This window comes from Corythoichthys intestinalis, chromosome 1, assembly GCF_030265065.1.
Source record: "Corythoichthys intestinalis isolate RoL2023-P3 chromosome 1, ASM3026506v1, whole genome shotgun sequence".
NCBI classification, from domain to species: Eukaryota; Metazoa; Chordata; class Actinopteri; order Syngnathiformes; family Syngnathidae; genus Corythoichthys; species Corythoichthys intestinalis.
The window spans coordinates 17,511,578-17,539,353 of NC_080395.1; the positions used below are offsets into that span (position 1 = coordinate 17,511,578).

Genomic DNA, 27,776 nt, shown 5'->3' on the forward strand with positions numbered 1-27,776 from the left:
TATTTTGCCAAAACGTCTGTGGAGTGTCCAAGTGCCTTTTTGCTAACTTTGAGCGAGCAACAATGTTTTTTTTAGACAGCAGTGGCTTCCTCCGTGGTGTCCTTCCATGAACACCATTCCTGGCCATAGTTTTACATATAGTTGATGTGTGCACCGAGATATTGGACTGTGCCAGTGATTTCTGTAAGTCTTTAGCAGACACTCTAGGGTTCTTTTTTACCTCTCTGAGTGTTCTGCGCTGAAATCTTGGTGTCATCTTTGGTGGACGGCCACTCCGTGGAAGAGAAGCAACAGTGTCAAACTCTCTCCATTTGCAGACAACATCTCTGACTGTCGATTGATGAACATCCAGACTTTTACAGCTGGTTCTGCATCCTTTACCAGCTTTATACAAATCAAATATCCTTGATCGCAGGTCTTCAGACAGCTCTTTTGACCGACCCATGATGCACATCAGACAATGCTTCTCATCAAGACAATTCTTACCAGGTGTGTGTTTTATAGTGGGCAGGGCAGCTTTAAACCACTCCTCAGTGATTGGGCAGAGAGTTCACTTCATTATTTTTACACCCTCTGTCATTGTTTGCATACTACCCTCATTAAAATATGAAAACCGATAAATGTTTGGGTGGTTTTATTTAAAGCAGACACTGTTTTGTCATCTATGTGATTTTGACTTCCAATCCAATTTGACTGTTAAAATGGTTTGGATGTCTATTGCAGTCAATGGCAGCCAATGTTTTAATACTTAAAAATACATTTTAAAAACACAATATTTTCATCCGGACCTACGGACATCTCTAATAAATATAATATTTAAGAGTGATAAAAATGTGAGTATACAGTATAACAAGAACATTTAAAAAATAAAAACATATATCAGTTTTCCACTAAAAAGTACAGTCTGCTAACCTGTGGGGTCATTATAAATCAACATTTCTATTCTTTGCTTCACAGGATTAAAAACAAAAACAAAAACACATTGCTGAGAAACGCAAATAAAATGTTGATTTCTTAACTGTAATAAAGATTGCTTCCTTTATTTTGATATGATTAATTGCTTGTCACATGGGAGAAGAATTCGAAGAAGTGTGCCAAAGCAGCTGAGAGGTGTAAAAAGTTTGCACCTCACACATTGTTTGGACAACTTTGGAGCTCCACTGCACTTCAAAAGGCAAGAGAATGCTGCATGTGTGTCTTCATTGCAACCATACATTGGAATCCCCATTTTGCGTAAAAACTAGGCTACCAAATTGTGGATAGACGAGTGATTTTTTATTAAATGTACGCAGGAAGGACATTTACCAAAGCTTGCTTAAAATATCAGAATGCTATGATGACTCAGTCAACAGTTTGAGCTCCTTAATATATCATTTAAAGTAAAATATCTATTGATTTTTCATGTAATATTACAAATTATGGCCATGACAAACTATGGTGGGGAAGTAGGCATTTGTAAACATAAAGTTAACTATTAACAATATCAAAAAAAGGTCAAACAATCTTATCTTTAAACCATCTTTTGTTTTGCTTTCAGCCGTCTCCTGACTCTGGCACGTTTAAGGGTTTTCACCACTCCATTTAGCAGTATTTTAATTGACAACGATTAAAATGGTGTCAGTTTGGTTGCTTGTTTACATTAAAACAGTAAGTTGCAGAACAAAACCAAAGTTTGGATGATTCTCATGAAACTGTATTCTGGTAATGACAGACATTTACCAAAGCTAGCTTGAAATAGCAGAACGCTATGATGGACTCACTCAGCAGTTTGAGCTCCCTGATATTTTATTTCCAAATAATCTTACCTTTTAGTCATCTTTTGCCTTGCTTTCTTTGTGGTGCATTGTGGGTCATAATAACTTTATTTAAAAAAAAAAAAAAAAAACACTGTGATTATGATGGCACCATGAACACATTAATAAAGGCTGCATGCTTGGACATTATATTTTTCTTAAATATTTATTTATACTAATTAAGAAAACAGTATAGTTCATCGGTCCCCAAACTACGGCCCGCGGGCCGGATATGGCCCGCCTCCACATTTCGTCTGGCCCCCTAAACAATTTTTTTTTTTTTTGGTCCAATAGTGTTATTTTTTTCCTGGCTTTTTTCTGTGAAGAACCCAGAGAAGGTTATTTGGTTATTATCTATTTAATTAATATTGTTATTATTATATTATATTATATTATATTATATTATATTATATTATATTATATTATATTATATTATATTATATTATATTATATTATATTATATTATATTTAGGGCTTTCAAACGATTAAAATTTTTAATCTAGTTAATCACAGCTTAAATATTAATTAATCGTAATTAATCGCAATTCAAACCATCTATAAAATATGCCATATTTTCCTGTAAATTATTGTTGGAATGGAAAGATAAGACACAAGACGGATATATACATTCAACATACTGTACATAAGTACTGTATTTGTTTATTATAACAATAAATCAACAAGATGGCATTAACATTATTAACATTCTGTTAAAGCGATCCATGGATAGAAAGACTTGTAGTTCTTAAAAGATAAATGTTAGTACAAGTTATAGAAATTTTATATTAAAACCCCTCTTAAAGTTTTTGTTTTAATAAAATTCGTAAAATTTTCAGACAAAAAATAAACTAGTAGCTTGCCAATGTTGATGTCAATAATTACACAATGCTCATGGTGCTGAAACCCATAAAATCAGTCGCACCCAAGCGCCAGCAGAGGGTGACAAAACACCAAAAAACACAAGTGACAAATGGACATGACACTGTGCTGTCATTTTAATCTGTTTGAGCGGGGCATGTGCGTTAAATGCGTCTAATATTTTAACGTGATTAATTAAAAAAATTAATTACCGCCCGTTAACGCGACAATTTTGACAGCCCTATATATTATATCATATTATATATATATTTTAAATTTTATTTACTTTTGTTCGACGAAGAATTCAGAAAGGGTTATTTGATTGTGGCTTTCTGAAAAAAAAATAATTTTTTAGATTTAGGCACTCCTGCAATCGTCACACTTTTTCTGTTACAAACTGACCCGGCACCTCATCAGAGAAGGAAAAAGTTATGTGGCCCTCACAGGAAAAAGTTTGGGTACCCTGGTATAGTTTATCATAAATTGCTAAATTATATACGGTTATCCCTAGTTTTCCATGGTTAATGGGAACAACAACCCGCCGCGATAAGTGAAAAATCGCGAAGTTTGTGTGTGTGTGTGTGTTCAATGTTTTTATTCAGATTTACCATTGGAAAGCGATACATATAAGACATGTTTTTTTCATATTTTTTTCCCCAAAGTAAAATAATAATAATAATTTTTTAACTGTATATATTAGGGCTGTCAAACGATTAAAAATTTTAATCGAGTTAATTATAGCTGAAAAATTAATTAATTGTAATTAATCGCAATTCAAACCATCTCTAAAATATGCCATATTTTTATGAAAATTATTGTTGGAATGGAAAGATAAGACACATGACGGATATATACATACAACATACTGTACATTAGTACTGTATTTGTTTATTGTAACAATAAATCCAAAAATGGCATTATTAACGTTCTTTCTGTTAAAGTGATCCACGGATAGAAAGACTTGTAGTTCTTAAACGATAAATGTTATAATTACAAGTTATAGTAATTTTATATTAAAACCCCTCTTCATGTTTTCGTTTTAATAAAATTTGTAACATTTTCAATCAAAAGTAGAGTTAATATAATAGTAATAAGAATAAAAATAACAATAATAAAAATAAAGTGAAAAGTTTTACGTGTATTTTGCATAGCTATTTTGAGATGGAATGCCAGTTCATTTTGCATTGTTGTTTAACTGTGTGTCAGAATAGGGCCTCATTACTATAGACTGAAGTACTTTTCTTTTTGTGAACAATATTTTTTTTTTGAGAGATAGGAATATTATTTTTGGTGTGCTTTCACTAAATGATACTTATGTTTGTTGTGAAGGAGTTGCCGAAGCTTATGCTAATAAATGGCGCGGTCCAAAGTACGCCTGTGTCCACTCGCCTTTACTACATATATGGGAAAACCCATTGGCAGTGTATCAAATACTTGTTCTCCCCACTGTATCTGTACATATCTTACCCAAAATACAACAAGAGACACATAATTGCCACTAAAAGAAAGAAAACTTACCGAAATATATGTGGCGCATAAATAGCAATTTGCATTGCATTGTGAATACAGCATAAACGTCTCACAACTACTAATTCTCCCACGTTTAGAAAAAATAACATGAGTATGGAACGGCGCTGCCCCCAAGCGGCCAGTGGCATTCTCTTCACTCTTAATGTCCATAAACGGCTTCATTGTAATCTGTTTGAGGCAATATGCCAGCGGGTCATTCATTGCATGCGTTAATTGCGTCAAATATTCTAACGTGATTAATTAACGCCCGTTAACGCGATAATTTTGACAGCCCTAATATATATATATTTTAATAAATGGTTTTTAAGCACTTCAAATGTAATATTTCTAAATTATAAGTTTTAAACATGTTACCGTCACACCGAACTATTTTTAAACAAGAATAAAGTAGAAACATGCTTGTCTTTATTAAATGCTTCAGTGAGTGAGTTCACTCAAATCCGCTCAAGTTGCTCACTTACGCACAATGAGCTGCCACAGCAACTGTTTAGCAAGTTAAATGATGATTGACGCATGCAGCGCTTTGAAGCTTCGGCTTCTAAGCATCCGTGGCAAGATCAAACATTAAAGTCTGTCAATCATCGTTAACTTTAATAAGCAACTCCACTGCGCTGCCTGACCAACAAAGAGCAGCAGATTTTTTGATTGAAAAAAAAAAAATCTGCGATGGACTTAAGTTGGAAGTGCGATTACTAGTTCTAAACGAATTTATATACTTTTAAAATGAATTAATGTAATACTTATGATGCTGTATTGAGGTGAAAACAACAAAGCTTTTCATGGACTCATTACAGTCATAAATTTACGACTCTAAAATCAGTTAAAAAAACATAAATACTATTTTGGTAACGAATGGTGGACTGTGCCACATAATAGACATAACCATTTTGCAACGAAAAATGAACGATTTCACGTTTACTTGACTTTATCCCTAAAATCTACGAAGATATAGTTTAAGTTAACTCTATGAGAATCACCCAGATGTTTAATACACAGTAAGAGCTAAATCAATTTTCAATTCTGTTGATGAACTCTCAGGCGTCAGGTAGTTTGGTGCGGATTTGATCACGGAGTGGCGTTCCCACCAAGCGGCGTGTCGCTTTTGTCTCCTGCCATGTTATGAGAAGGCCTCACACCTTCTCTTCTTGCGTTAAAAAAAGATAAACAAGACAGAGGGCAGCAACCCTGCTAAAAGGTCAAGGATCAGCACTGACCTGGGCACAATGTCATTTACATCTACAAAACAAGCCAGAAATCTTGGCGTAATTATTGACTCAGATTTAAACTTCAACAGGCATCTAATGTTTGTCACTAAATCTTCCTATTACCACCTAGGAATACAGCCAGAATTAAGGGCATTAAGACATGGAAAAACTTATCCATGCATTCATTTTTAGTAAATTGGACTGTTGTAATTATCATAATTACAATCAGGAAGCCGCAGATAATACAGAATTCTGATGCCAGAGTCCTTACAAATCAGTGTTGTTTTTGGCAGCCCTTTTAAATTTCATCTTAGTCTTTTGGAGAATAATGCTTATGAGTCTTAGTCATATTTTAGTCATCTCAAACTGTGCTTAGTTTAATTACTCGTAATTAGCAATTAGTAAGTGGTACGGATAATCATTCTCAGAGCATGTAAAGGCAGCGTAAAATGATAAATAGTTCGAACAAAATCTGTAACGAAACAAAAGAACTGGCAAAAAATAATAAACATCTAATTGATTTCTTAGTGTATTGGGTGTCATTGTGCCTAATGAAGTGAAAGAAGGGTATAATCCACATTAGGGGTCTGTGTGTTTACTCACATGTCCTAATTGAGCAATCAGCACCATCGTGTTAACTCTTTCATCCCTTCTTATTAGTTAAAAGGGGCCCAGTGTTTGGCTTGTTAGCCTGAATATCAAATGAAGCTAATGAGGCTAAGGTAAAAGTCTGTGTGCATACTAAATTGGAAAGTTTTGAGTCTAGACTCAGCGGCGCTAAGAAGCGCTGTTATTTGCACGGTTACATTAGCACACAAGCGCTACATTACCGTGCAAGCGCTTTGAAAAATTATTTTTTATTCCTGGTTCGGTTGATGACTCAAAAAATATACAGTGCAGCCCCCGAACTACAATTATTATGGCAGGAGTGGAAAAAGTACCCCCCAAAAATTTACTCATGTAAAAGTACTGTTACATTCATAAAATTTTACATTAGTAAAAGAAAAAAGTACTGGTGAAAAAAATCTACTCAAAGTAGGGTTGCCAACCTTCCACTGAACAACAGAATCGCCTCGTATTCAGAAACCAAAATACCAGGGCTGTCAAATTCATCGCGTTAACGGGCGGTAATTAAAAAAAAAAAAAAATCACGTTAAAATATTTGACGCAATTAACGCATACACGGAATGACCCGTTCATGCGTTGCCTCAAACAGTTTACAATGACGCTGTCTAAGCACATTGAGAGCAAAAAGGCAGAGAAATGGACACAGGCGTTCATTGGACCACGCCTTTTATTGGTTTAAGCGTTGGTTGCCACTATGAACAATCAGGGTTACCCAACTTCCCGTCATGCATTTGGGCAGAGCAAGAGACTATGTTTCACACTTAATCGAACACAACACAGACCATATTGTATACCATTTGCAGCCACGACTGACAGTCATGGTTGCCCAACTTCCCATCATGCATTTGGGCAGAGCAGACGTTCTTTGTCTTAACACACCTAATTGAACACAACTCAGAACCTACTGTATACCATTTGCAGCCACCACTGACAGTCATGGTTGCCCAACTTCCCATCATGCATTTGCGCGGAGCAGGAAACGTTCTTTTTCTTAATATAAAATTACTACTACTTGTACTCAAATTTATCTTTTAAGAACTACAAGTCTTTCTATCTGTGGATCCCCTGAACAGAAAGAATGTTAATAATGTTAATGCCATCTTGTGGACTGTTATGATAAACAAATACAGTACTTATGTACAGTATGTTGAATGTTTATGTCCGTCTTGTGTCTTACCTTTCCATTCCAACAATAATTTACAGAAAAATATGGCATATTTTAGCGATAGTTTATAATTTATTACAATTAATTAATTTTTAAGCTGTGATTAACTCAATTAAAAATTTTAATCGTTTGACAGCCCTAAAAAATACACCTCCCGTATTGAGGTTACAAGGGACTCGCTTTTCCCCGTATTATTAAGAAACTCGAAAATTGGGTGTAATTGATAGAAAAAACTAATACTGGTAGGGTGCTTTTTAAAAATAGGCCAAACAAGTATAGTACATTGCCTATACTGCGTTATAAACAATGACCATAAGAATATCAAAAAGACGATATGAAATCCCCCTCATCTTTTTGGTCGAGGTATTGTTGCTATTCTATTGTTTTAATGACGATAATTGAAGACAACACACACATGGACGACCCAAAAAATAACGCAGCATAAAAGTTTTTTTATATCTGCACTTTATTACTGCACAAAATGTTGTGCTTTGTGTAATAAACTTCACAAGTCCTGTAATCAAGCAAGTGTGAGCAATCATGTGGTGTCTTTCAAGCGCCGTAAAAATAAGAAAAATAAATCTTTTTTTACATAGATCAGTAGAAAGTGAGCACTTCAAACTCTCACTGGAAATATGCTCGTTTTAATTTCATGATAGAAAATATCTTTATCCGTACATGTGGGCGCACTAGACACTAGAGGGCATTAATGCTCTTGGGACAGAACGTCTTGACGAGTTGGAATTTGTTTCTTTTCGTGTATTTATTGGTAAAAGATGGTAATTTAATAGGTTATACCCAAGGCATGCTAAACTTTTTTTTTAATATGCTATAAAGAGAAAAAATAAAATGTATTTAAGAAAAAAACAACAACAGGGAAAAGGTAAAAAAAAAAAAACAGGACGAGAATTGAGAAGATATGGAAGCCCATTACCGAACCCCCCCAAAAAACTATGAAAACTTTATTTTTCTCAACAAAACAAGAAGCCTATTTCCGCCTGTGGAATTAAAAAAAATGTTTTTTTAATTTACTTACTGGTGCCCTTTCTACGACAGGAAAAAATATTTTATTTAAAACTTTTTTTACCTTTCCTATTTTTCTAGTGGCGTAAATAGGCTTTTTGTTTTGTTGAGAAAAACGTTTTCATTTTCAAGTTTTAAATTTTTTTTTTTTTTTTTTGTGGCGCGAAAGGGCTTCCATATTAATCCTCCGTCATTGAAACGGGCACAAGCAATTAAAAAAAAAAAATTAAAAAATTCACTGGCGGAAAAGGACACCAGCAAGTAAAAAAAAAACTTTTTTTTCCCACTTGTGACATTATTGTTTTGTTGAGAAAAGTGGCGGGAATGGGCTTCCATAAGAAGAACAGATATTCTATGCAACTTTTTTTTTTTTTTTTTTTTTAATTTAATTTATTTTGTCTTTTAAAAAATGCAATGCTGATCATTATTGTTTTTTCATGTGCTTATATGCCTTAAATTTGCACCTAATTAATTCAGGTTTGAGTCAAATAATAAAAACAAAACAAATGCACCTAATTAATTCAGGTTTGAGTCAAATAATAAAAAAAAAAAAAAAAAAACACTTTTCACTTATGAGGTGTCCCTCATTTTTTGTCAGGGAGTTGGCAACCGTAACTCAAAATAAAAGGAAAAATAGCTCATTTAATATTTACACAAAGTAAAAGTTACTTAGTTTGTGTGTGTTGGGGGGGGTGGCAAGAACATTTTTTGAACCGCTGTACAAAATGAGGAAGACAAACAAAACAACACACATCTAAGCAACTACTTACAATTTAAGCACAATAGTAAAAGTGTTTTTTTTTTTTTTTCCAAAAATTGAGTGCTTTTCTTTGTAAAGTGTTGGCAACTCAAAGTTGAAAAAGCTAGAAAACCTCTTTGTTGTTTTATGTGCATTTGTTGGTTGTTGTTATTATGTCAGTTCTTTTTATTTTTCTTAATCTAATGTAAGCCTGTATGATTTATTTGTCTCGTATGATGTAAATGATGTTAGCCATGCTAATTAGCAACATATCACTTGGTAGCACCACCAGTAGCATGTGTTTAACCACTGCTAATACACTCGCTGATGGTTCCACTTGCTATTTGAAGACAGTACAGTATTGTATTAATGCTGTAACGTACCTTTACTTTTACATTTACACTGGCTGTAACGGTGAGCAAGTACATCCAAGATAGCATTGTAGTGGAACACCTTCTTCACATAATACAGTAGTGTACAGTAGTTTCTACCATAGACTGTAAAGAAGACGGTAATGGTAAATGGAATTCGTCACTTTCCACACCTGCCTTGCCCTGTAATGATTTAATATTGAAATTATTGACTTCAATATTGACTAAAGCTAAGGGTATTGAAGCTAAGTCATGTAAAATTACGGCAGGTCCGTCCGCGAACGAAAAGTGATATTTGGTATTTGGCAAAATGGCTTTTGGCATGTGGCTTTTTTTTTCTCAAGGCATGCACGAACGCATCTACAGTGCCCTCTGCTGGTGGTTGACAAGTACTGAATCACAAAGCGCTTTTTCAACTTCAACCACTTTGAGAGACAGCGAGAACGAAAAGTGGTATTTGGTATGTGGAAAAATGGCTTTTGGCATGTGGCATTTTTTTTTTTTTTTTTGGTACGTAGCAAAATGGATTTTGACATGTGGCGTTTTTTTGTACGTGGCAAAATGGATTTTGCCATGTAGTATTTTTTTTGTATGTGGCAAAATTGCTTTTGGCATGTGGTGCTTTATTTTTGTATGTGGCAAAATGGATTTTGGCATGTGGCATTTTTGTTTTTTTTTGGTATGTAGCAAAATGGATTTTGACATGTGGCGTATTTTTGTACGTGGCAAAATGGATTTTGCCATGTGGTATTTTTTTTTTGTATGTGGCAAAATTGTTTTTGGCATGTGGTATTTTTTTTTTTTTTTTTGGTATGTAGCAAAATGGATTTTGGCACGTTGCATTTTTTTGGTATGTGGCATTTTTTTTGGGGGGGGGGGGGGGGGGGGGATTTGGACGTGTATATCCGTCAATGGCTTGGGTGCCAGTTGAATGTCAGTGCGCTGTAATGGTTAAGTGTATGGCCAAAAATCACAGCCACACGTTTTCTGCCATTCAAAATTAATAGAAAATTTGGACGTGCATAGCCGTCAGTGGCATGGACATACATGGCCTGCAAAAATGCCATATAAAAATAAAATAATCCCACATACCAAAGTCCATTTTGCCACATACCAAAAAAAAAGGCAGATACCAAAATCCATTTATCTACATACTAAAAAAATGCTACCTATAAAAAAATGCCACATACCAAATAAAAATGCCACACGCCAAAAGCCATTTTGCCACATATCCACAAAAAAAAAAAAAAAAAAAGCCACATGCCAAAAGCCATTTTGCCACATACCAAATACGTACCACTTTTCGTTGTCGCTGACTCTCGAAGTTGAAAAAGCGATTTTTGATTTAGTACTTGTCGACCACCAGCAGAGGGTACTGTTGATGCGTTCGTGCATGCCTTCATCCATTGCAACTAGTGTAGACGTTCCCTATTGTTCCATATTTTGGACTAGGCATATTTTCGTTTATTAGATTGTCCTCATTAGGGTGATGGGCAGTTAACTAAACCAGTTGACTCTTGAAAAGACTGTGGGGTACATCTTGGACTGGCTTCATGTATCTGGACAGTGTACATTTAGTTTTTGCAAGCAGGATTTTATTACATCATTTGCTGTTTTTGTCTCGAATTTGTAATTTGTTCTTATATTAATTTCATTTCCATTATTTATACATGGTTTACACGTTTGGGATAGGCTCCAGCTCTCATGAGGGTAAGTGATACAGAAAATGAATGAATTTCAAGAAGGTATATTGTATACTACACTCATTTTATGTCTTTACTTGGGCTGTCAAACGATTAAAATTTTTAATCAAGTTAATTACAGCTTAAAAATTAATTAATCGTAGTTAATTGCAATTCAAACAATCTATAAAATATCCCATTTTTTTCTGTAAATTATTGTTGGAATGGAAAAATAAGAAACAAGATGGATATATGCATTCAACATACGTTACATAAGTACTGTATTCGTTTATTGTAACAATAAATCAACAAGATGGAATTAACATTATTAACATTCTGTTAAAGCGATCCATGGATAGAAAGACTTGTAGTTCTTAAAAGATAAATGTTAGTACAAGTTATAGAAATTATATATTAAAACCCCTCTTAATGTTTTCGTTTTAATAAAATTTGTAAAATTTCCAATCAAAAAATAAACTAGTAACCCGCCGTTGTTGATGTCAATAATTACGCAATGCTCATGGGTGCTGAAGCCCATAAAATCAGTCGCACCCAAGCGCCAGAAGCGGGCGACAAAACTTCAAAAAACACAAGTAACAAGTGGACATTGCACTGTGCTGTCATTTTAATCTGTTTGAGCGGGGCATGTGCGTTAATTGCGTCAAATATTTTAACGTGAATAATTTAAAAAATTAATTACCGCCCGGTAACGCGATAATTTTGACAGCCCTAGTCTTTACGTAATCATCACTGGCCATAAAAACTTCATACAAACACAACCAATCAAAGAAGTGTATGAAAAAATATAATTCCCCAAATCATAAAAAAAATATAAATCATCTCTTTCTAACATTATTCAAATGAAGACAACTGTTGACATGATTTCCACAAGTTTATTATAAATAGTGGCATCCAAAATCATATAAAAATAGCCCGTTCCACATATTCATATTTACACATAAATACAAAAGACGCATAAAAATATGTTAAAATATTGTAATAAATTAGTCCTTTCACAATGAGGCAGTAGTAGTCGTTGGATGGCGGCGATGTTGTCAAATCCAGTAGTAGTCATTGTTGTACTCAATCTGTTGAAACAAACAAATAAAAAAACAATTATGAACAGATGATCAATTGACAAGCAGGTTAGCTAACTAGCTAGCTAGCCAGTATTGATAGGTAAATAGCTAGCTAGCTAGTAGAGGTGGGAATCTTTGGGCACGTAACAATTCGATCACGATTCAGAAGCTACGATTCGATTATAAATCGATTATTGATAACCCCCCCCCCCCCCCCGCTTTTAATGTTTTGTGCATCACTTCCAAAATTGTTCAAAAATCCTCTCAGACTAAACCAAACCACTACTTCAGTATCATGTTAACAGTTCAAAACATTAAATAAAAGAGTCGTCCCCATTCTGTATCAGCAGCTTTAAACTACATTCAAATAATTAAAGGTTGTGAATCAACCGTTAAAGTTGATAAAATTGCTCCCGTTATTCCATAATTTCCCTTCTGTCTACTTTCGACATGAGAAAGTTTTAAAACGGTTTCATCATTTAAAGAGAGATTCAAGTCAAGATTTTGCCGATTAAGGAGTATTTTAGATAAAAAGTTAATTAGGTTCGCTACAACAGAGCCTTCAAGAGAAGTCTACTGCTTTAAGATGGCGGCTGTTTACTAACGGCGGCAAGTCTGTCATTTAACACCTAGTTCTCTATACATGTTCTAACGCTGCCGTCGTCTGTCATTTTGCATCTAGTTCTATATATATGTGATATCTACATTCTCTTTATGTGGCCGACTGGTCATATGTTTGTAGCAACTAGCAACTGGGCGTTGTTTGTAGTGCTGCAACGATTAATCGATTAACTGGAGTATTCGATTAGAAACAAATATTCTAATTAAATTTTGTTGCTTCGAGTGACTTTGTAGTGGTTTATTTTAAAAGTGTTTGCATTTAGTCTTATTGACTGGTCTGCCTCTTTTCACATGGCTGAATCCAACCGCTCCCTGTTAAGACCAACGTAAGCTAAGTTTTTGTTTGAGCTAATGTTTTTCAATGCATTCATAATTTGGTTTATAGGTATATTTAGCCGTTTTTTGTGGGAATATGTGTCTGAATCATTTGTTAAGAGTATTGTAAAAAAAACTTTAGCATTTTATAGCATTTAAGGCAGCGGAATTTTTCTATGTAAGTTAGCCACTTGTTCATTTGTGGTACTTAGATCCTCATTTTAAAAAAATTATACCGTTTGAGGCTCAGCTCAGGTATTTTAATTTTTCGTGTTTCCTATCCGATTACTCGATTATTTGAACATACTAGTCCATCGATTAATCGACTACGAAAATATCCGATAGCTGCAGCCCTAGTTGTTTGTAGCGGCTGACGGCCGCAGTCAGGTATTATAGTTGTTTTTTTTTATCTAGCGGCATGAGTTGAACATGATATTTACTCTCGGTCCATTCCACATTGCATCCCGAAGACTGTGCTGACTGTGTTTTAGTTCGGCTTTACCTGGTATAATCAAATAATTGGAATTTGGATGTTTGTGAATCGTTCTTGAATCTTCCACGGCCGAATCGCAAATAATCTAAGAATCGGAAATTTCGCACGCCTCTACTAGCTAGCTAGCTAGCTAGCTGGATGGATGGATGGATGGATGGATGGATGGATGGATGGATGGATGGATGGATGGATGGATGGATGGATGGATGGATGGATGGATGGATGGCTGGATGGATGGATGGATGGATGGATGGAAGGATGGGTGGGTGGTTAGGTAGGTAGGTAGGTAGGTAGGTAGGTAGGTAGGTAGGTAGGTAGGTAGGTAGGTAGGTAGGTAGGTAGGTAGGTAGGTAGGTAGGTAGGTAGGTAGGTAGGTAGGTAGGTAGGTAGGTAGGTAGGTAGGTAGGTAGGTAGGTAGATACATAAAATAACAATAATGAGCAGATGATCAATTGAATTGATGAGCGGGTTAGCTAGATAGCTAGCGAGTAAGTAGATAATTAGTAGAGAAGTAGATAGATAGATAGATAGATAGATAGATAGATAGATAGATAGATAGATAGATAGATAGATAGATAGATAGATAGATAGATAGATAGGTAAATAGATAGATAAATAGGTAGATAGGTGGATTTGTTTTACCTGAGAAGAGGAAGAAGCTGAACCTCCTGGTGGCAACATGTGCGGAAAACTACAGCTCCCAGAATGCAACACTGCAGCCTGTCCTTGACACTGCTGTGCGTACACGTCACGCTGGGCCTGCGGAGGGTTGGCATAGTAATACGGCGAGGAAGAAGATGAAGATGAGGATGAAGATGAGGAAGCAGAGGAGGAGGGATCTCCCAGTTGGGCCGATAGGAAGGAGATGTAGCGGATGGCGAGGCGGAGGGTCTCGATCTTGGTGAGGGTCTGGCCCGTTGGGGCCACCGATGGTGGCAGGTAGGACCTCAGGTGGTGCAGAGCTTTGGTCAAATCCCTCATCCTCAGCTTTTCCTTCTCACTAGCACTCTCGCGCTGCTTACTGCGGACCCTCGCCACCCTCCCGGGCTTCCTTTGCGAGGCCGCACCGTGTCGAGAACTATATCCCGACTTGCCAGCTTTTGGAAGAAGAGGCGGCGGAGACGAGTCTGGGGAGAGGGTCTCCGGCGAGGAAACTCCTGAGAGGTCCGAGTCGGAGAACCACTGCCGGTAATGCAGGCTGTATTCAAGTGGAGCGTTGGAAGATATGTTGCCGGCCATGTTGCGATAGACAGCGGGTCCTTCAGTGTGTGCAGCTCTGTTCCCAAGCTGCTGCCTTTTTAAAGTCCAGGCCGGAGCCCAAGAGGTGCCAAGTGACACCTCCGCACATTCTCCCCACACACACTCATGCACACACACACAGTGGCCATGGCTGGGAAAAGCAGCAGCAGGAGCAGAGGTGTGAATTTTGACTCCTCCTCATAACAATAAACACTTTTTTCTCTCTTTCTAGGGTCTGTGGCCCTGGTTCAGGAGAAATGAGTTTGGCACATGTCTTAATATTTTTGTTTAGGATTACATTTGGATTTGATAAGGAAATCACAATGGGAGACCGATAATACAGTGAGAAGAGCGTACTACGCTGCTAGCTGGCTGCAAAGTAGTCCTTGTAAAATTGCTTTAAAAATGCATTTTAACAAATATTTATGATTGTTTTAATATGTTGGTTTGGAACAGTGGTTCTTAACCTGGATTCTGATTGAATACCAGGGGTTTGTTGAGTAAGCTAAGGGGTTCGACGAAGCCTAAAACACATGGGGCCCTATTTTCATACACTCACTAAAGGCCAAAAAGAGTCATTTCAGACAAGATTTTTGACCAATTTGCCCCCAATTTGCAGGCTTTATTCAATTTCTTTCAACTGCTAGCAATCTGTCTAATGAGAAGAGAAACTGCTTTGCTCAGTGGAAGGTTGTCTCGCAATTGGTATCAGGATGTATACCTATACATATAACAAATAACTGACAAACTGCATGGAATTTTTTGCAAATCAACTCCACTGACTAATTAAATCCCTGCTAACTCGAAGATTAAGGCTACGTCTACAGTAGGACAGATAATGGACCTAAACGTGTAATTAGTTGGCCTATACGGCATGTCGGCTACACTAGTATGCCTAATATCCGTATTAGTTGTTAGACGTATAATGTAGGCGGGTAATATTACCCGCTACTTAATATGGACTGCTGTCTCCGTACAAAAATCGGTTACTAATGAAGTGGCGTCATGCCGTCGCCATTTTTAGTGCGGCATCAACAATGGAGGCGAACAATCACAACGTGGCATTCCTGCTCCTCTTTTCTTTTCCACACATTTTTCTTGAACCTTCAAACTGCATCTCAATAATATGCTTCAATTCAGTGCCCATTTGTGGTCCTTCAATCGCGGATGACGCGGAGATGAGCGTTTTTTACACAGCTCGTTCCCCGCGTTGTCTCCTATCAGCCAGCCGCGGGACTAGCCCCTCCCAACTCAATGCCGACCGAACATGAGTATATAAAAATGCGTAGAGGAAAATTAAACCCCGAAAAGTGACCTGCGTGGTACCCCCAGTCAAAGAGAAGCGCGATCAATTTTTTCCCGTGACATTTCTGCCTGTCAAAACTGTCACCACTTCCAGGTTAGCCACTGTTAAGCACAAGCACTCCTGGTTGCACCTTCCAGGAAATATACGCAGCGCCACACCACATGCTTCTATTTTTTATTTTCCAAGTGGTGACAGCGCAACTGAGTATCAACTGTAAGACCCCAAGTAACGATTTCAGGCTTTCGTTGTTTTCTAAAGATTTATTTAAATCACAACTCGGCGGCTGCTTGTAAAAGCAGAGCGTGCTCTCCCTCCACTCTCACTCCTGCATGATGCATTCACGAAAAAAACAGTGATCACAAAATAATGACAGTCTAGAAGGTGTAGTAATTTCGAACTTTCCCGCCGGCGATCAATTAGTTTCCGTTTCAGAGGTAAACTGCATGGGCGATGACGTAACATATGAGGCGCAAATGCAGGCGTACCTTGCAGAAGCGTCAGGCCTTAAACGCACCTTCAACGTAAGTGTGGACAGGTATAAAAAAATAGTTGGCAAAATACCCTGGAGAAAATTATCTGTCCTAGTGTAGATGTAGCCTAACCCTTATGTCAAAAATTCTGAACTTCGGGTTAGGGTTTGGGGTTAACAGCATATCAGTGCCGATGTAAAACAATGCAAATTGACTGTACATTAGTCAACAAAAAACAAATGAATTGCACAGTGCAATAAACACGTACATGCACGCGGTCAATTTGGCCACAAAACGTGGCGGCAACTAAGCACTTAACACTCAATCGGACTTACAACTCATCCCAAAGGAGCTAAACGAACATGTCACCTCACAGCATAAATGTGCGACACGAATATGGTGTAAACAATGCTCTCAAATGACTACCCGCCGTTGCAACAGCAAAACTACTAAACTGCAGCACATGTAGCAGCTCCAACCTATCGTTGGAACCCTCCAAAATGAAGGAAAATACTCGCGTACATTCATGGACGCACACAGATCAACACTACCTCCCACATCTCAACACTCGGCTCGAATGTTCACCGGCGATCCTCGCGCGTCCTAAAACACTTCGCGCATGTGACTCAAGATCAAAACAGGAAGTAACTATGAGCGGTTACCATGGAAACGAATGCGTAGTTGGAACCTTTCTTACATTTTCTATTTAAAATGCTCTTCGTACATGACTACAATATTCTTCATTCTGCATACATTATGAGGCAGTAACAAAATAGTAACACACAGACACTAAGGAAACTAACTTATCAGACTACTGGTTTGGAAAAATGGACGTGTTAGATTGCTCATTACTGATAGAAAGTAATTAGATTAAAATAAAGCCTTACTTAGTAACGCATTAGTGACAACACTGATGAGTGGTAGTAAGAGTGGCAAGAAAATTACCTAGCCTGTATTGCTAGCTAATCCTAGCTTAAATGTTAATGTCCCCCATTTTGGGGGGAAAGTTGACAGCAGGGTGATGACTAAGTCATAATTCTTCTAACCATGACAAAATTGGTTCTGTTCCACATTATATCATTAAGATTGATTTTTCTGGATTATAGCTGCTGAATCAAAGCTACTTCTTTGCTCTTTCAGATTGTAAACCTTTACCTAGAGGAAAGATTAATCGTGCAGCGATTGGGAGTCATCATTTAAGGTTGAACTGGATCAACACTGTAACAGTCTGGTGTGTAGGTAGCCTGGGCTAAAATGTGATTCATCAATCAGTTTATATCAGACTGTTTAGCAATTTGATATTCGAGTCTTTCTGTTCTTCTAAGATAAATTTTTAACATGACATGACTGTAGTCTATTCAATAAATGCACGGTAGAAATGGTTTTGTCAGCACGTAAACAGGACCTTTTCCTCAAGCAAAACACTGGTGACCATTTTTGCAGCTTGGTTTCATGGCGTAACAAAGACAGAGACTCCAGCAAACGTGCTGTAAAGCATACATTTTTCCTGTGAATTCCTTTATGTCGACTTTTAACTGTGCTTTCTCTCTTTCGGAACTGTTTTATATATAGGCAGTAGATGAACAGTTATGATCTGTAGCGTGCATTTGATTTACAGGTGTGCTTTACTGACTCGTACTGTAACAAAGATCCTATGTTTTATCCTGCCTGGAATATATTTGTAAAAGTTCACAAGTGTGTTTTTAATACAGACTTGAATCAAATCACCCTGTATGACATTTGGTAAAAGTGAAATCGACTACAGTTTTTGCTCAATATCAAAGACAGTGCAAGCGACAGAGGTGACATCAATGGGCAAGTCAGTGTAACCCAGGGGGTCTCAAAACTATTCCTCATAGTGGGTGCAGGATTTCAATCCAACAAAATAAGAGGACACTTTTCACCAATCAGGTGTCTTTCAAGTGTAATCAGTTAAATACAATAAGGTGCTGCTTGATTTAGCAGAAACCTTATTGGTTAAACTGCCTGTGCTTGTCTAACTGGTCTGCATGGAGCCACGCAGCATGACGTGATCCGTCCCTCTTGTCCAGGTTAGGGCTCGCACCTGCACCGCACGACACGTCCAGCACGGCAGGCGACCACTAAGCCAAAAGCCTAGTTTAGCAGCTTTAGCTGCCAGCGCACCCTCTTGAAGGCATCAGGAGGGAGGTTTCTATGCACCGCACACAATGGACTTAGTGCACCCGTTTCACTTGATCGGTAGTAACAAAAACCAGGACCCACAACAGCCTTCGAGGACTGGTTTGGAGACTTCCGGTTGTAAACGGACTGATCTGTGACACCATCTATCCCCCTCAACCAGGTTGGGTACTCGAACCCGTGCCGCCACCGCGGAAGGAGCGCTAGAAACCACGAGGCTAAAAGCCCAGACTAGCAGATATAGCCGCTAGCATGCTCTCTTGAAGGCATCGGACGGGAGGTTTCCTCGATATGCACCGTAGTTGCTTACATGCTTCACAGCAGCGTCCTGCAGCACCCTGGTCAAGTGCTAGATAATCATTATGCTAGGTCAGTGGTTCTAAACCCTGTTAGAGTTACCGAACCCCATTAGTTTGACGTGTGCATTCACCGAACCGTTCGAAAGTTAATAAAAAAAAAAATATTTTTTTTTCAATTCAAAACCGATATAGCTAAGCCAGCAAGCTAATATTTAAGTGAATTTCCATTCAAATTCCTTTACATTTACTACAAGTCATTTTTAGGGTTGGGAATTTCTGGCATAAAGCCAATTCGATATGTATCTAGATACACAGGTTACGATTTGATTAAAAACCGATACATTTTTAAGGCTGAGCGATTCGATACGATTCGATACAGTTTAAGAACGATACGGTTCGATACAAAGTGAAAACGATACGATAGTAAACATTTGTTATGTGTGTTCGTACAGTATTTTAAAAATATAAAAAAGACCACATTTTTTAATAGCAAAATTAAACAACAAAATTTCATACAAATGTATATTTTTTTATGAGAAAAAAATAAGGCTTATTATATGACTGTCATTTTGTTGGATGGGATTGATAATACAATAAAACTCTAGTGACAGACAACAATAAAGTGCAGTAATTACTGTATTTCCTGGTGTTTTTCAACGTAAACATCTTACAAACAAAAAATGTTATATGCAGCAGCTCTTGAAAAAAAGAATTAAACCTGTTAGTGTTATCATAAATAAATAATAAATTATGCTTTACCACTTGTATAACAGTACTGCGGGAATAAAAACATGGCATATTAGACAGCCAGGTCTATAATCATTACTTTAACCTTATACACAGCAAAGTCATTCACTTATGCCTGTGCTTCCACATTTTTTTTTATTCCTCATCACTGTCTATATCTCTTTTGAAGGGCAGATTTTTCTTGAGGAAGATCAACTGATCCACATGTTCATGTTTAAATAGACTGCATTTCGTGGAAACAATATCTCCAGCAGATTGTGCTGCCCTTTCCACCATTGTAGTGGGTTATTTTTCAGGGTTAAAAACTCACGATCTCTGTACTGCTTCACACTTCACACCAGCTCTGTCCCATGCGAACAGATCTGGCTGCCTTCGTCACTTCAAAGTCGGACTTTTGTTTTCCTGGGTGCGTTGAAAATCAATCTCTGCACGTCGCTGGTGTGGTGCGCAAACTGTCCATTGTTTTAGCATGTTGCTTCGTTGCCACTACTAGTTTCGTTTTGGGCTGTGAAGAAAACGCTACGGAGTGTGCGTTACAGTGGCTTTGTTAGCTCTCGCGTTGTTATGACACGCCCGTGACGATCGGGTAATGACGGCGACTACTGGTGGTTCTGCCGAAATTAATGGGAAGTTGAGGCAACCACGATGGCGGTCACAATCTAAGTGCGCTGTGTGGTGAATGACACAAGCGCAGCATGTGAGGTAAAAGCTAAATTATTATCATAGTAAGCAATGGATTGAACTAGGCATTAGAAGCTGATTCTTGTGTCGTGATAGCCGAATTCTATCTCTACTATCGGTTCATTGAATATTTAATGGCTAATTACTGTCGAATGGTAAGTTTACTATCGGTACAGCTGTATCTCTCACCTGTAAAACCGAATATCTGGTCGTATCGGTTTACTGTTCTCAAGCTTAGTAACGTTGCCTTTCGCGTTTTATTTTTATGTTGAAAATTGAACGAAACTTATTAAAACTCTTCCTGTTTTTCATTTTTATGTCTATATTCTAATTTATTGTCGCATCCTCGCATCACATATCATTTTCACGGCATAAAATTTACCAGTCGATCTACATTCCTACCCTCACCTATGATCATGAGCTGTGGATCGTGACTGAAAGAACAAGATCCCGGATATTAGCGCCGGAATGGAGTTGGTATGGTGTCCGGGCTCTCCCTTAAAGATAAGGTGAGAAGCTCAGTCATCTGGGAGGGCCTTGGAGTAGAGCTGCTGTTCCTCAGCATTGAGAGGAACCAGATGAGGTGGCTCGGGCATCTGATTAGGAGGCCTCCTGGAAGCCATCCTGGTGAGGGGTTCCAGGCATATACCACTAGGAGGTGGCCGCAGGACACGCTGGGGAGATTATGTCCCCTGTTTGGCCTGGCAACAACTTGGGATCCTTTGAGAAGAGCTGGATGAAGTGGCTGGGAAGAGGGAAGTCTGGGCTTCTCTGCTTAAGATACAGCCCCCTCGGATAATCAAGAAAGAAATTAATGGATGGATGGAAAATTATGTTTTTTTTGCTGTTTTTTTCCATTATCCGCGCAGTCGATGCTGCTTGCAGGTTTCTTAAACTTCCACAAACCAAGTGCTAGTCAACCTTCCACTGAGCAAACCTGTTTCTCCCTCTATTAGATAGAGGACTAGCAATTGAAAGAAATTGAATAAAGCATGTAAATTGGAGAAAAACAGTCCAAAACCTAGTCTAAAATGACACTTTGACTTTGGTCAGTGTATGAAAATTGGGCCCTGCATCTCTTAACCTTCACTGAAACCCTTAGACTTACTCACCGAACCTCTGGGGTTCGAACGAACCCTGGTTAGGAACGACTGTGTTAGGTGAATGAATAGTTGTTGTTCTCTATTCGCCAGGTCGTGTTCACATTTTAGCTCAATGCTAATTTTGCGACCATTATAAATCATTATTTGGCTTCTAGTGACATTATCTTTAGTTAGCTAATGCTAATCTGGCTATGAGACCATCCCACACAGACCGTTGTTTGTTAATATGCCGCAATTATATGCTAATAGCAGACAAACGATAGAAATGTTGACCCATGGTTTAGATGAGCTTTATTGACTGATTACTTAACAAACATCGATCGACGACAAACGATTCAATATATACAGCTATCATGTGTAGAACTGTTTACTATGTGAATGCGTAATGATTAGGATGTAATGAGGCGAGGTGCGAGGCCTTCACACTGATGAGAAAAGATGAGAGCCAAGGTGTCACTTCACACCTCAGCTGTGAGAACCTCGCTCTGACCATCTCTTGTTTCAACAGCGCTCAACTGCACGGCTTTTCCACTCTCAATATGAAGGTTTGCATGCAGAAATGCAATTAAAATGTTGGGAATCTCCTAACGTTTAATTGATTTTTAACATTATCAGATGCATAAAGCAATTAGATCAAGCTGCAGTGGATATACTGTAGACACAAATACTAAATAAGCATTAACAGTCGTTAAATGTGTTTTTTAGCCCAACTAAGGGATTTTAAGGATTTTGTGAGGGTTTGTTTTTATTAATTTTTCAGTTGTTTTAATTTTATAAATAGATATGCAATAATCAGTGATCATTAAACTCAGCAAAGATTAATTTCTAAATTATTTGTCTTTGTTAAATTACAATGTTTTAAGCACTCTTCAATTCAATTATCATTTTCACATGTCAAATTTTGGTGAATTATTAAATATATTTCTATTAATTACTCTTAATAATACAGTGGTGTTCAAGATTATTTAAAAAAAAAAAAAAAAAAAAAAAAAAAGTTATTCAAGCTCCATGTAATTGCATGGCAATATTTTTTTTCCTCCTAAATCTTAGACATAATCAGATCAAATTAAGACATGTAAAATTTAAAATTACATTTGTCTGGATTACACTTAAAGCCTTAGGTGATATTATTTTGGGGGTGATAAGAAATAAATTAATAAAATAAAATAAATGTCAATTTATTTTTTTGACAACGCTATTTTGCAGTTGGGGATGAATTTTGAACACAACTGCGTCTTGAAATTGTATTTTTAAATAACTCACATTTATACAATCACTGAGAAAAAAAATCATAATTGTGCATTTTTCTTTCTACAAAATTTAAAAATAATTATATTTATTACAATGGATTGCCATTATAAGTGAAAAAAAGTATATATCATTCCATATACATTGTTAAAACTATTTTTTAAAAATCGTTTTGATACTTTCACTTCAATTTATAATATTAATAATAATACATTTTATTCCAAAGTGCCTTTCACGAAAACCAAGAACACTTTACAACTCAATTTATAAGAGATACAAATAAAGTAAAAGCAAAGTCAGAGTAGACCGAAATAGCAGGAAAGAAATCATAACACAAAACAACAGAGGAAAAATTTAAACTTGTTAGTTCAAGAAAAAAAAAATCTCTTCCAATGTGACTTATTAGTATTAAACAGAACAATTAACTTCTTTTAATGGCAGCATATTTGCTCTACTAAAGGGTTAAACGGGCACAGCAGTCAGCTGCTGTCAAGTGGAGGGCAAAGCGAACCGTGCTTGAACCCGTGCCGCGACCCGCCCATGCACTGCGGCCGAGGTGAGGCTGTGGGAGTGTGGAAGGCAGTTTGGCACCTCTCGGGGGTCAACGCCCACCCATGGTAGGCTCTGAGACTGGGCCGACCGCCACCTGTCTGGACCCGCCAGCCAATCCTGCCTCGACCTCCACATTCTGTTGAAAGATTTGGAATGATGGGAATTGCAGATTTACTATAAGAGTGGTTTAAAGATGGCTGGGTCATTAGAATGGCGATTGAGAGATCTTTGAACAGGCAAAACAAAGGATTAAACATAGATTTGCGCATGATTCAAAGATTGGGAGCATTAAAATGCAAAATAAATACCGTATTTTTCGGACTATAAGTCCAGAGTATACAGTGGGGCAAATAAGTATTTAGTCAACCACTAATTGTGCAAGTTCTCCTACTTGAAAATATCGGAGAGGCCTGTAATTGTCAACATGGGTAAACCTCAACCGTGAGAGACAGAATGTGGGAGAAAAAAAAGAAAAAGAAAATCACATTGTTTGATTTTTAAAGAATTTATTTGCAAATCATGGTGGAAAATAAGTACTTGGTCAATTCCAAAAGTTCATTTCAATGCTTTGTCATGTACCTTCTAATATTTTCAAGAGGGAGAACTTGCACAATTAGTGGTTGACTAAATACTTATTTGCCCCACTGCAAGTTTAACCTTCATAGGAAGTGTGCAAGGAGGAAACTTTCTTCTCCAAGAAGAAGATGAAGGCCAGACTAAAGTTTGCCAGAGTGAATGTAGACAAAGACCAGGACTTCAGGAGTAATGTTCTATGGATAGACGAATCTAAAATTGAATTATTTGGACACCAGAACAGAGGACATGTTTGGTGTAAACCCAATTCAGCATTCAAGGAAAACCTCATACCAACTGTGAAGCATGGAGGTGGAAATGTCATGGTTTGGGGATGCTTTGCTGCAGCAGGACCTGGCCAGCTCATCATCATAGAATCCACCATAAATTCTATCGTGCACCAGAGGGTGCTTGAGGAACACGTGAGATTCTCCGTGAAAAAATGAAAGCTGAAGCGAAACTTGACCCTGCAACATGACAATGACCCAAAACATACCAGTAAACCCACCAAGGACTGGCTGAAAAGGAAGAAAGTCCTGGAATGGCTGAGTCAAAGCCCAGATCTTAATCCAACTGAGATGCTGTGGCGTGACTTGAAACGGGTTGTATATGCAAGAAACCCCTCAAACATCTCACAGCTGAAAGTATTCTGCGTTGAGGAGTGGGGTAAACTTTTTTCAGGCCCATGTCAAAGAGTGGTAGACAAAAAGTGTCTCACTGAAGTTATATCAGCCAAAGGGTGTCCTAACTTTTTCCTCAGTTAGAATATGCATTTTTGTTAATATATTTGGTTTAATGACTAAAACAATGTTATTTTTTGTTGTTTAGCTGCAATTAAATCACTTTCTTTTCAAGAGGTAAAGAAAAACAAGATCAGACATTGATATGTGAAGATTTCTGAATAAAGAACGGAATATTTAATGGGGTGTCCTAATTTTTTCACATGACTGTAAACCAAAAATAGCGAATGAAATAAGAAAATATAGCGAAAATTATTCACTAAATGATCAAATTAAAAAGAGGGAGACCAAATCAATCAAATTTTGATTCATATTTTAGCAATTAACCCATGTCATCATTTTTATTTTCAAGCCTATCATGTTTGAATTTGAGGGTGGGGGGAGAGGAAAAATGGAAAATTTACACTTCAACACATTCGTCATCATATTTTCCTTCCGATGAATTCAGTCCAACTTCACTTAGTTGCGCATGCAATTCTGTGTGGATGTTTGTTTATGTGTGTGTTTGTTGTGGGGGTGGTGTGCTCAAGGGAGTCACATTGGACACGTGAGGTGCGAAAGGAGGTTGGAGCATGGAGGTTATTCAGAGGTGGACAGCCCATTTCATCTCACTGTGACAGGCTGTCATGCACACTCTTGAGGGCAATTAATAGGTTAACATTGGCATAATCTACTGTGAACATACTGATGGTTGTGTGCTGATGAATATGGACACATCATCTTCATGACTGATCATCAGGAGTATGTCAGTAAACATGTCCTCCTACCAGGGCTACCTCACACTTGTGTGCTGACATGTTTTTGCACATAGAAGCTCGAGCAGACGCACCCTCTTGACATACAGCAGCTTCGTACTTCTCTTTCACAGCCAAAGACTGTACAGAAGGTTTAATATTCAGCAACTTATCTTACAACTGCAATAAATACTAGGGTTGTTCCGATCATGTTTTTTTGCTCCCGATCCGATCCTGATTGTTTTAGTTTGAGTATCTGCCGATCCCGATATTTCCCGATCCGATTGCTTTTTTTTGCTCCCGATTCAATTCCAATCATTCTCGATAATTTTTCCCGATCATATACATTTTGGCAATGCATTAAGAAAAAAATGAATAAAACTAAAGACGAACATATACATTCAACATACAGTACATAAGTACTGTATTTGTTTATTATGACAATAAATCCTCAAGATGGCATTTACATTATTAACATTCTTTCTGTGAAAGGGATCCACGAATAGAAAGACTTGTGACTTTGTATATTGTGACTAAATATTGCCATCCAGTGTATTTGTTGAGCTTGCAGTAAATGATACTGTGGCCATGCCCAAATGCATGATGGGAAGTGGAACCATGACTGTGCGTAGTGCTACCAATTCATATATCTTCTCTGCGTTGGGAAATAACATAAGGTGTTAAGAAAAAGATCATTTGCTACCTTGCTTCCCACATTGCTTCCCATGATATGTCTAATTGTAGGGAGAAGGATTGTAAGGCTTTAGCCAATTAAAAAAAGGCTCCAAAGGCTGCCAAAATTCACTCTACTCATTTTACGCTGCCTTTTATCTCTCTATATAGGTAAAACGGCGCCATTACAGATTGAGAGCGACAATGCGTGAGTGGGTCGTGCAGCGCATGCATTAATTGCCTTAAATATTTTAACGTGATACATTTTTTAAAAAAGTAATTACCACCGTTATTGGGATAAATCTGACAACCCTAACTTAAGCCTAAACTAAAGACTCTGGATGAGTGTAACATATTATGTCTGTAACATTAAATACAATTAGAAAACGACTTAATTAAAACAAATATATATAAATTTAAAAAAGGCATGGCCGATATTTTTTTGCCGATTCCGATACTTTGAAAATGACGTGATCGGACCCGATCAATCGGGATGCAGATCTCTAATAAATACCCTTTACTGTTTCCACTCCTTTAACTGCTTTGTCAGTAACTAGGTGATTTTCAAGAAAGCTATGCATTACGGTAATGAAGGACATTTACCGAAACTAGCTTAAAATAGCAGAATGCGATGATGATTCAATCTTTTTTTTTTCATTACCAGTTTGAGCTCCTTGATATCTTATTTATGATAAAATATCTAATTGTTTAAGTGTTTTGTGTTGTTTTTAGCAGCCCTTTTAATTTTTATCTTAGCCTTTTGTACGATAATACAGTGATCCCTTGATTTTCGTGGTCAATTGGCAATACAACCCGCGAATATCGAAAATCCGCAAAGTAGAGGCGGAGCTTATTTACACTAAAAAAAAAAAAAAACAAATGAAATGGTTTTGTTGGTGTGTTCAATGTATTTATTGAGATATAACAACATAGGAAAGAAATACATACTGTATAATACCGGTATATGTTCTTTCCTTTTCTTTCCCCATCTATAATTAAAAAACAAACAAAAAATGTTTTTTAAGCCCTGCAAATGTAATAATTATGATTAGGGCTGTCAAACGATGAAAATTCTTAATCGAATTAACCACAGCTTAAAAATTAATTAATCGTAATTAATCGCAATTAATCGCAATTCAAACCATCTATAAAATATGTCATATTTTTCTGTAAATTATTGTTGGAATGGAAAGATAAGACACATGGCGGATATATACATTCAACATACTGTACATTAGTACTGTATTTGTTTATTATAACAATAAATCAAAAAGATGGCATTAACATTATTAACATTCTGTTAAAGCGATCCATGGATAGAAAGACTTGTAGTTCTTAAAAGATAAATGTGAGTACAAGTTATAGATATTTTATATTAAAACCCTTCTTAATGTTTTCGTTTGAATAAAATTTGGAACATTTTCAATCAAAAAATAAACTAGTAGCTCGCCATTGTTGATGTCAATAATTACACAATTCGCATGGTGCTTAAACTCATAAAATCAGTCGCACCAAAGCGCCAGCAGAGGGAGACAAAAAACACAATTAACAAGTGGCCATGACACTGCTGTCATTTTAATGTTTGAACGGGGCATGTGCGTTAATTGCGTCAAATATTTTAACGTGATTAATTTAAAAAATTAATTACCGCCCGTTAACGCGATACTATTGACAGCCCTAATTATGATATACAAAAAAAAAGATTTGTACATGTATACATGCATGTATCGTAACATTTTTTAAATAAAATA

The 27,776-nt window shown here is 37.1% G+C and overlaps 1 protein-coding gene across 1 annotated transcript; it reads right to left on the bottom strand.

Moving 5' to 3' along the window:
* Window positions 1–11,976: 11,976 nt before the first annotated feature.
* On the bottom strand, window positions 11,977–14,752 carry LOC130927322 (mesoderm posterior protein 1-like). Its single transcript, XM_057853085.1, has 2 exons — window positions 14,144–14,752; window positions 11,977–12,081 (listed from the first exon to the last, which is right to left on the bottom strand). The coding sequence occupies exons 1-2, from the start codon at window positions 14,738–14,740 to the stop codon at window positions 12,049–12,051; spliced, it is 630 nt and encodes a 209-aa protein (XP_057709068.1). The 5' UTR covers window positions 14,741–14,752; the 3' UTR covers window positions 11,977–12,048.
* Window positions 14,753–27,776: the final 13,024 nt, after the last annotated feature.